We start from the raw sequence: 11166 nt of genomic DNA on the forward strand, positions 1-11166 counted from the left end.
TTCCATGTATTCTCTGATGTTCTTAATCAAGATTATGTGTACTAAACTCCTTAGTATTAGGGGCTGATCAAAGCCCTAGATATGTCTTCGATTTGTAACCCCAATTGATTTATATAATTTTAGTATGAGAATTTCTTCACTGATTGTTCATTGATAATTCTATTGCATGTTTCATTGAGTCGACACTTTGATGCATGTTTTAGGGTTTATTATTTTGAATGTGTTTATGACTGACATATCGTTGCATATTCTATGAGAGATAACAAGTTCTCTCCAGGTACTTGTGTGAAGTGATTTCTTGGTAATCTAAGGCTACCGACATTGACCTTAGATTCTTTGTTGCTACTCAAACGTTCTTAGATCTTTATGATTTCAGTTATTTTGGTCTAGATACCGACATTTCATAGATCAATTAATTGGGAATATAGTTAAGTCGATACCGACATTTCACTTAACATGGCAAGTAAGAGAACGTAATACGGTTAATGACCTAACGACATTGGCTTAACTGTGAGTGCATTCATCTTTAGTCATTGACATTGTTTTGGGGTGATTGAAGCGTATCTAGTGGTGGAGAGAAGTTCCTAGCTATTGTTTCTCTCATATTTACATCCATATTCACTTTTTAATATTCTGTTTTCAGCAGTACTTCTGTTTTATCTATTTTTGTTCACCAATCAAACCGACTCCGAATACCCTCAAAATTTGTGTGGTAGTCCGCCACTGTGTCTAGTTACTGTGTATTTAATTTCATAATTTTTGGTTGAGTCTAGATTAGCTAATTAATTAGGTTTCTGCTCCTAGGTCGAGTCTGCCAGATTTCTGGTTTACGCGTCTGTTTGTGTTTCTTGTGTGTTTAAGTCTTAGTATCACCAATCCTCTGCGGGTAATGACCCCTATTTGCTGTTTACTACATTGATATAATTGATTTGATAATAGGGTATCTTTGTAGGTGCTTTTGCGCCTATCATATGTCTAAGTATAACCTTTTGCGACCAATCTAGCTTTGTATCTATCCAGTGTACCATCTGCACCATACTTCAATGTATAGATCCATCTGCACCCAACTGTTCTCTTCCCTGCTGGTCTTGGCACTAGTTCCCATGTGTGATTTTTTTGCAAGGCTTCCATTTCATCCTCCATAGCTTTAGTCCACTTAGGATCAATTAGAGCTTCCTGCACTTTACTTGGAATGACAATAGCAGATAAATGAAATACAAAAGACGCATATGACTTGGATAACCTATGGGAGGACATGTAATTGCTTATGGGATATTTGGCCTTGGCTTTAGGATCTGGTTCATATTGAGCCTTTGGTTGACCTCGATTTTTTCGGAATGGTAACTTCTGAATCTCTATGATGTTACTTGGTTCTGTTTCAGGGTTAAGCTCAAAATTATCATGAGATTCGAACAAAGGATTATCAGTTACCTCCGGATCATCCTCAGGAAGCATCGGTGTTGATGGGGTAGTAGAAGGGGAAGAAGTATTTATCTCTGCAGGTTCTGGAGTCGGCAACTGATTGCCATTTTCACAGAGTATAGAATCTGTTTCTGATGCTAGTAGAGGGTTACTCCTTTCAGTTGATCCACGCTCAATGCTTCTCACTCCAGTAGATTCATATCTCTGGTTATCCAAGGGACCTAAGAAATCCCTTAAAGACTGCTCTTCCTCAGCATTACTCTCCCCTTGAAGAGGAGTCTTCGGGGAAAAATATAGCTCATGTTCACAAAATGTAACATCCATTGAAACATAGGAACGTTTAGTAGTTAGGTTATAACACCGATATCCTTTCTGAGTGGAAGAAAAACTGATGAAGACACACTTTTCAGCACAAGCATCCAACTTAGTCCTCCGATTTCGATGGATATGAACATAAGCTACACAACCATAATCTTTGGATCAAGGGCATGGGTAGGTGGTAAAGGCAAATAACTTTCAAGAGCTTGGATCGGTGTTTTTGGTAGTGGATGATTTTTCTTGGCTGTGGACTGAAGGGCTTGTGTAGGAAGTCTGTTTATGAGGTAGGCAGTATTTAACACAGCATCACCCAAAAAATATTCAGGCATATTAGCTCCAATCAACATGGAGCGAGCAACTTCAAGAATGTGGTGGTTCTTTCGTTCCGCTACACCATTTTGTTGAGGGGTTTGAGGACAGGTGGTCTGATGAATGATTTCATGGGTAGCTAGATATTGGTGAAGAAGATGGTTCACATATTCCCCGCCATTATCTGTACGAAGGACTTTGATGGGCTTTTGGAACTGAGTTTGGATCATCGCATGAAACGTCTGAAATACAGAAAAGACATCACTTATATGCCGGATCAAGTAGATCCAACTCATCCTGGTACAATCATCAACAAACAAAACAAACCATTTCATTCCAATGTGCGTTGGTGAACACGGCCCCCAAACATCAGAATGAACAAGATCAAATGGGGCAGTACTTTTACTGGAGCTCAAAGGGTAGTTCACACGATGACTTTTGCTCAAAATGCAAGTGTTGCATTTGAAGTCTGATACTTTACAGTGCTTAAATAATTGAGGGAAGAGAGTTTGGAGATATCCAAATGATGGATGTCCCAATCTCTTATGCCATAACCAGATTTGTTCTTCATCTGTGGATACTTTTTTCTGAATCTAATGTGCTTCCCTCGCACGAAGGTTACCAGCAGTTGCCATCTCCATGTAGTATAATCCCCCCTTCTCAATACCCCGTCCAATGATTTCCCCTGTTAGGATGTCAGTGTCAAGGGTAATTGAGTCTGTAAGAGTGACAGACCCAGCACCAGTAATGGGGTAGGAATCACCATTTGCATTAGTTACGCCAGAGCGATGAACTGAAGTGGTCATGAAGGTAAAAGTGGAGTTACCATAGTGATCACCATGACTGGGTTCGACAATAGTTGTACTCGAACTCGAGTCTGGCGAAGTAATCTGGAGAGAGGCCTTAGGTGTGCCTTTGGGCTGTAGCTCTTTGGGTTCTTGTTTCCATGGGGTTGGAATGATTTCGCTTTCTCTCGTACTCCTTTTGCTTGGGCCTCCTTGCGATTGGCAATGTGATCATCCCACCAGTCAGGAAAGCCAATCAAGTAGAAACAAGTCTCTACCATATGACTAGTTGATTTGCAATGAGTGCATTTCATGGGTCCTTGAGAGGGTGATTTCAACGGAGATGTAGATGAAGAAGGCTGGGAGCTACGAACATGTGGTGGCCGATATTGAGCAATCATGGCTGATCCCTCATGCTTTGTGTCAGATATCATCTTTTGGAGTCTATTATGCTCAGCACTAACTTGAGAATAAGCCTCTTCTATAGAAGGCAACGGCTTTGTGTTTAGAATTCTACTCCGGACTCCATCAAGGTGAGGGTCTAGCCCGGCCAAAAAGAAATAGACACGGTGCTTGGTGACCCTATTAGCCATGTAGGTGATAGAATCGACATCCTTGAGTCTGAGAGGATCCAATATGTCAAGCTCTTGCCATATTTTCTTCATATTGCTATAGTAGCCATGAAGAGGAGCTCCATTTTGTTTGGTGGAAACCGAAGCTATTTGTAGCTCATAGTTTCGTGTATCATCTTGGGCTACTGAAAAAGTAGTTTTAACAGCATCCCAAATTTCTTTAGCTGTCTCCAAACCTTCATAATTTTCTCTGACCTCCTTGTGCATGGAACTAAGAAGCCATGCTTGAACAAGGCTGTCTTCTTCAACCCAAACTTCGTACCCCTCTTCATCTTCTTCTTCGGATGGTGCTTTCTTCTTGCCAGTGAGATAACCAAGTTTACCTCGGCCAGTGATGTTCAACTTGGCATGTTTTGACCAAGAAATAAAATTGGTGCTATCCAATTTTTCTGGAACAATAGGGCCATGTTCGTTGGATGACGATCGCCTTTTATGTTGAGAAGAAGATTCATAGTTGATTGCTGATGTCTGCGATGAACTGATCGATACTTCATCGAGAACCATGGTTCAGAATTTACTAAGTAAAGAGAAGAGAAATTCGATCCTTGGGTGTTACCTACCACGTTGTGTTAAACGAGTAAGCTCGACGGTACAAGGATAAAATTTCTAGTCTTATTACTTTTTTTTTTAAGAGAAATTTTAAATACACACCCTTAATATCTTAATAAACACCTCTTACTTAATACACCACCTTCAAGTTTTTTATTTCAGTATTATACTTAATACACATCCCAAACTGCCTAAAATGCTCTTAATTTATGAAATATTCCGTTATTTAATATAATTAATATATATTTACTATTTAGTACCTCTTTTTACATATTATTTCGTCTAATTTTTGCTATAAATTTTTAGTTATCATCGTTCAATTTATAATCAAATGATTATTGTTATATCCCAACTCCAAATCACCAATACAAATTTTTAAAATTCACAAGCTAGTACAACTGTAGAAGTACAATAGGTATTAAACATAGATAGCTAGTTATTCAATAAAACATGTCATGATAAAGATGCAGTACTTGACAATATGATCTACAAGATCAAACTAAAGCTGATAAAGATGCAGTATTGGATAATATGATCTGTAAGATCAAATTAAAGCTGATACGGATACAAAAAAAACAAAGAAAAAGAAAAAAGACAACCCAAATGAATTGTGGAGAAGAATTGGGTTAAGGAAGAAGACATGTTTTCGACGATTGTAGGGTAGAAGACGTTGAAAATAATACTTCTAGCGTGATTTTTTTTTTTTTTAATTAATAGATGTATGTTTTGGTCATTTAGCTTACCTATAAAATCTCAATAGAAACATAAAATACTTGGAGTGTGTATTAAGAGATTAGGGGTGTGTATTTAAAATTTCTCTTTTTTTAATTCTGACCAAACTTAAAAAAAAAAAAAAGGTTAGGGATACTGGGTTTGGGCCTTGAGTAAGGATGTGGGATGTCAGCCCAAATCAGTTGGGTATTATTACTTGGTGCACTGAAGGGTGCAATCGTCTGCTCGCCGAATCTGATGCCGCCAGTGATTCTCTTCCTTCTAGCACTAGCAGCCTAGCTGATTGGAATGATCGGAGGAAGTTGCAGGCACGTCTTCAGGCGTCTGAGTTCGCCCTGGCAATGGAACAAGGTCTGAGAATCAACGGCGCGGCTGTCTATTGAAGTCGACAGAGCTGCAGTCAGATGAGCGACGCCGAGGCAGTATGGAGGTTGAAGCAGCAGCGGTTGCTCTGGTCCCGGCAATGAAACCAGTTGCAGACGGTGCAAGGTCTGAATCAGCGATAGAAGTCCGAGTCTTGGCTGAAGTTGGGATTCGATCACCGCTTGTATGGTTCAGGTAAGTGAAGAACAAAATTTGTTCTTGGTATTATGGGTATTGGATAAGTTGAAGAAACAGAGTTCTTGGTTTATGGATAATGGGTAATCAGAATTGGATATGATCTGGGTAGGTGAAGAAACAGAGTTTCTTCTGGTACTGGTATCGATATGATAACTGGGTAAGATGAAGAAACAAAGTTCTTCTCTTGGTATTTTGGCAGCGGAATGTGGGTATGGGTATCGGTCTCAAGAGCAGAATTGCTCTGATACCATGTCAAGAATAGAGGTATGGTATAATTCCCAGATGATATTCTTCTCCAATTGGAGGATATTTATAGTAGTACAGATTCACCTATAGCTAAGTGTGGATAGGAAATACAATAGTAGAGCTATGTATGAAAGGTAAATACAAGGGTCATGTAATACGGCTGTATTAACTACACAAGTGATCTCTGTCTGTTGTTGGAGCAGTAGTCCAGATTTGCTGCTTGAATGGAGCAGCTCACTCAACAATGGCAACCTGTCTCAGCGAAAGATCACTCAGGTCATCACAGGTGCTCAAACCTCGCATCACCTCAGTGAGTTGAGCCTTCAGCTGCAGCCCGGACTTTGCGTATAGCAAATGAAAACCCATGCTTGGTCGCCACCCGCCTATCCAAAGGAAGGCATGTTCCAGTGAGCTCTTCCATGGACGAGACAGCATGGTCAGTACGTTGTGCTCAGCCCATCTAGACTTTACCTCGTAGTAAGTCTCGTAATGCTTCAACACTATCTCTACCAGGACGCGTAACAACTCCGGATCGTCAGCTTGGCTGTGGTTGTGTTCGACGGCGATTCTGGTGAGGCGCTGAAGGTGTTGGTTTTGTTCAGAAAGCCAACCCTCGTAGAATGTCCCGAAACTGCTGTTGTGCTCAGGAGAACTGGTGCGGACTGTCGTAGGCTTCATGGCTAATACATGCAAGTTCCCCTAGTTCATATCTGCACGTACATATTTATACACAGCTATGTTGATATCTTATTGGTCATAGGTTAGGTTTACGTTGATATATATAAAGCTTAAGGCCTTGGTCGATATGTGCGTGGCAATTTGGGATGCATGTATGTACGTAATCCAAGTCTGAGAATTGAACAGAAACTAAATGAGATCATTTTGTTTTTTAAGTTGGATTCATGAATCCTTGCTCAATTTCAAGCGTACGTTTGCTGTCTTTCCATTCAAAGAGAAGGTTTGCTATTATGTCTTCAGTTCTTGGTAGTACGTGTACGATTAGATCGAGTCCATAAGAACTACTTGTTCTTCTTCTTTTCTTTTTTTCTTTTTTTTTTTCGGTAGACGTCTCTACTACTCTCTTACACGTAATAGCAAGAACAACAGGCAGCATGCCAGTCGGTACGTCTTGAGGTTGTGCACCGCACCTCTCACCATTAAGGAAGTGTATATATAGGTGCGTACCGTGCGTTGTATCTCTTTGCAAGATAACATAGGGTTAAGGAATTATGCCATTCAGATGCCAAAGAAGATACTATGAACTTGATGAAGTATACGTGAGAGTGATTCAGGAGAGAATTTGATGCTGATCGAGCTGATCACATTGGCATTTGACAAAAACAGACGTAACCGATTTAGCATTTTACCCCAAATTAAGCTTCTTCTTTGCTACTTCGATTCTCAGGCACTAGTGTCACGTACACTCAACTTGGACCCGTATACGCAATTCCTAAGATTGATATTAGATTAAATGATGTAATCGAGCTAATTAACGAGCACCACCATTCACGTATAGCAATTGACAAACATTTCCTAAATGGTTATTCAATATTGATGAATACACAGTTTCTTTAAGATTGATCTCAGTTGAGATCATGATCATGAAATGTATAGCTTCTCCATATATTGCCATCGTTGGAAGTCTTTTGTATATATTTTTTATGGAGAGAGAGAGAGAGAGAGAGAGAGAGAGAGAGAGAGAGAGAGAGAGAGAGCTCCATGGTGAGAGATCGAGGAGGAAGATGTAAGGCAGAAAATATAAATCTAAGAGAAATTAAAAAGAGGAAGTGAGCGAGTGGTATAATTAGCATTTTAGATATATTGGGTCAGAATTTTAAAGAACAACGAGTAATAATTGATTTAGAAGGAGTTTTAAGGAACACAATTCAAGGGAGTAACTAGTATTAAAGGAGCAACATATATACAAGGAATTTTAAGGAGCAAAATACAACAAGACTGTACTGTTTTAAGGAGCAAAATACAAGGAGTAACTAGTATTTAACCCGATCTGATGTTAGTGTCATGATTTGCCGCACGAATAGAAAAAACAAAATTTGCGATCTTGCTATATATGCTCTCTCGTTTGTTCCTTGAATTGGAGCACTTCTAGGCCAAGGTTACTAGCGGAAGTTCCTAGATCGAGGCAATCTAGATCGCAAATTTACATGTGAGATAGCTAGCTTACGAGTGAGAGATAGCTCTACAACAATTTACATGTAGAGCTATGTAGAGCTATCTCTCACTCGTAAGTTTTCAATTTACATGTTTGAACCTTAGAAGAACATAATTGTCGACGTTCGCCTTGAAGGACTGAGGCTACGAGCCTTAAAGGGTAAATTCAAAACTCAAGGCGAATTCAAATGATGCTGATTAAAGAATCGAAGATCTTATCAAATGCATTGATCATTGATCTCAATCAAGGTAAGACATAATACATATCATTTTGTGGTTTATCAAATTATGTTTTGGTGATTAGTGTCATGATTATATCTACTTTGGTTATGGTTTGATCTGCATATGTAAAGGATGGATTTCTTAATTAGCAGCAAATATTGGTGATTTGACATATTATTCAAAACAAAACAGGCTTGACTTTCTTTTTTTTCTTTTTTTTGAGAATGAAAAACAGGCTTAACTTGTGCTCATTGATTGAGTGATTTGTGTAGCCGGATTCATCTCAATAAAATGCATTGAATTGAGGGGGAGCATTTTATTCTCTATAGGCCGGTAGGTTTCTTTGTGAGATAGAATAATCATGGATGCAAATTAATTTGCCGATCACCCTTGTGCCCACCATTCAGATTTATGTCATGAGTCCTTTCTTTTAACCATCTCTAAGCATGGTTAGCTATATATAATTACAATAATAAATTCTATAATTTTATTTTCTTTTTATTTTAATTTTAATTTTTGACTCAATTTAAAAGAAAAATAATCAAACTAAATGGATGGTTAAGTTTCTCCCTATGATGAGCAAGAACAAGAACAAGAACAAGAAGAAGCTCCTCCCTTTGATGAGCAACCACTTTGCACTTAAATTGATGACCCTCCCGTTCCTGCTCCCCCGTTCAATCCCGGCCGAATGATTGGCATTATTAGAAGCAGTGGCATAACCAGAATCCATCATTAGAAGGGTCAGATTCTAAACAAGAATACTAAACGAATAATCTTTATTAAATAACATTAAAATGTGTGAATTGTTACACTAATACTTAAAAAAGTCAGAGTAACAAGTCTCCCTAGCTAAAGCAATAATAATTCTTAAACATTATGATGGTATTCCAGATTTCACTACCAGAAGAAAGGTTTTAGCAGACGAAAATAAAAAAACCAGGCCGATTAATTATTTTTTCGTCGGCTAAAGTCTACTTTAGCCGACGAAATTTCCCTTCGTCGGCTATGGTCAACTTTAGCCGACGAAATTAAAATTTCGTCGTCTGAATAACTTTTTTCGTCGGCTATAGTCTGTGAACTTTAGCCGACGAAATTTTTAAAAGTTTAGCCGACGAAAAATATAATTTCGTCGGCTAAAGTGCCTTAATTTCGTCGGCTAAAGTGCCTTAATTTCGTCGGCTAAAATGCCTTATATTTACAGATATGGACAACAACTCATCTGGGAAAAAAAAACTATACTTAGAACCTTCAAACGCAAAAAAGTCGTGAAATAAGATATGACCAGAATGGTGAAATACGTCTACGGTTGAAAAATCACGGTATTCCGGTAAATTCTCGGTGCCGATAGTTACGGTCAATGCAATTTACCCTTATTATTCATTATGCTGCAGATTTGGTTTTTTGTGTCCGATTGACTATTGTGATACCTTTCCGGAAGCGTAACGGCCCTAAGAGTCAAACTCATCTCTATTGCCATGACATATGGGCCTTTTCGGCCATTCGAGTCCGTTTAGGGCTTCAAATGTAGTTTTCTTATTTCCGATTAGAGTTGACCGTTTCGATCGAGCCCTTAACGTTGTCGAATCCAGTTAAATTTTTTACCATAGACATCTTTCGTCATAATGATCATATCAGGAAGTCGAATTTTGGTTTGTAAATTTTAGTTATTGGAATCACAACGTGTACTATTTACCGTTATTATTCCCTATAGGGAGCTCTATCGTCGGAAGGTAAATGTCTCAAAATTTTTATATAGGCGGTTGCGTCTCATCTACGTGAAAGTTTTTCGTGTGAAAGGTTTGACCAAACTACTTAATATAGAGAGAGATATGAGCGTTTTCGTGAATTTATAGACTTTAGCCGACGAGATATTAAAAAAGTCATCGGCTAAGGTCAAAAAATTTTGGGCGGTAAACCAAATTTGGAGGAAAATTTTCAAAGGACTTTAGCCGACGAAAATATATGAAAAGTCGTCGGCTAAAGTCGAAAAATTTTTAAAATTTTCAAAAGAATTTAACAGACGAAAATAAAAAATTTCGTCGGCTAAAGTTCTTTATATAGGAGTTTTACCGAAGGTGGATGGTAAGAAGTCTATTTCGCTGCCAGATTTTCTTCTTGGCCTAGCTCCGCTGTCAAGCCACCGGAGACCGCCACACTTGTCCCAAAAGCTTCGCCGTCGTCTCTACTTCATTGCTAGACAGGTGGTGCATCGAGTGGCGCCGCCGTGAGGGATAAATCGAGCTCCAAAACTCTGCCGGTTCGGATTCGGTGTCTATCGAATTTCTCCTTCCTCAGGTCACCATTTGGTGAGTTATATATATAGATAAGTTGAGTTTGATTAGTACTACATTCCCCTAGAATTTGATAGCTCGATTCGGTGTGTGAGGAGAATCGAAGATTTGAAGTTTTTAGGGTTTAAAATTGGGGATTTTTATATTTTGATTCAATTGACCTGTTTAGGTTTAGAATTGGGCTTCGACTTCTTCTAGAAAGTTGTTCGAAATGTTGAGAGGAAGATTCTGTTAAATTTTGGTGCTGATTGGAGGTGGCCGAAAGTTTCTGCGGTTTCTTCAGTTTATTCGTCGGCTATAGTATTTTTTAATTTTTTATAAGGTTTAGCCGACGAATTATGGCATGTTTCGTCGGCTATAGTTATTTTTAAATTTTTTATAAGGTTTAGCCGACGAAACAAACTATATTTCGTCGGCTATAGTTAATTTTTTAATTTTTTTATAAGGTTTAGCTGACGAAACAGAATATATTTCGTCGGCTATAGTCTGGGAAAAAAATTTTATTACAGACTTTAGCCGACGAATATCTTAATTGTTTCGTCGGCTAAAGTCTGGAAAAAAAACTGACAACATGTTTTTCGTCGGCTAAACTGCGGGACTATAACCGACGAAATTTTTTTTTTCGTCGGCTAAAGTCATCACAGACGACCTTTTCCCGACGATGGCTCGTCGGCTAAGATCTTAGCCGACAAATTAAGCTAACATGCCGACGAAAATTTTTCATCGGCTAAAGTGCTTGTCCTGGTAGTGTTTGGTGTTCGAAGTCCCGAATCTTTTTTGAGAAGAACAAAAAATGATTTAGAGAAAATGATAACAGACAAATAAATTATAGAAGCTTGAATATATATATATATATATATACACACACACACAATGCTGATCAGGTGCGGACGTCTACATCAAAGTTTTGGTGCGGATTTCCATTTT

At 38.5% G+C, this 11166-nt stretch overlaps 1 protein-coding gene across 1 annotated transcript; it reads right to left on the reverse strand.

Moving 5' to 3' along the window:
* Nucleotides 1-5788: 5788 nt before the first annotated feature.
* LOC101297784 (TGACG-sequence-specific DNA-binding protein TGA-2.1-like) lies at nt 5789-6232 on the reverse strand. The gene has a single exon (XM_004289444.1). It carries the CDS (start codon nt 6230-6232, stop codon nt 5789-5791), a length of 444 nt encoding a protein of 147 aa, XP_004289492.1.
* Nucleotides 6233-11166: the final 4934 nt, after the last annotated feature.

This window comes from Fragaria vesca, linkage group LG1, assembly GCF_000184155.1.
Source record: "Fragaria vesca subsp. vesca linkage group LG1, FraVesHawaii_1.0, whole genome shotgun sequence".
NCBI classification, from domain to species: Eukaryota; Viridiplantae; Streptophyta; class Magnoliopsida; order Rosales; family Rosaceae; genus Fragaria; species Fragaria vesca.

What these genes read in the sequence shown, in the direction of transcription:
- LOC101297784 (XM_004289444.1), bottom strand. Translation starts at nt 6,232, where the DNA reads ATGAAGCCTACGACAGTCCGCACCAGTTCTCCTGAGCACAACAGCAGT.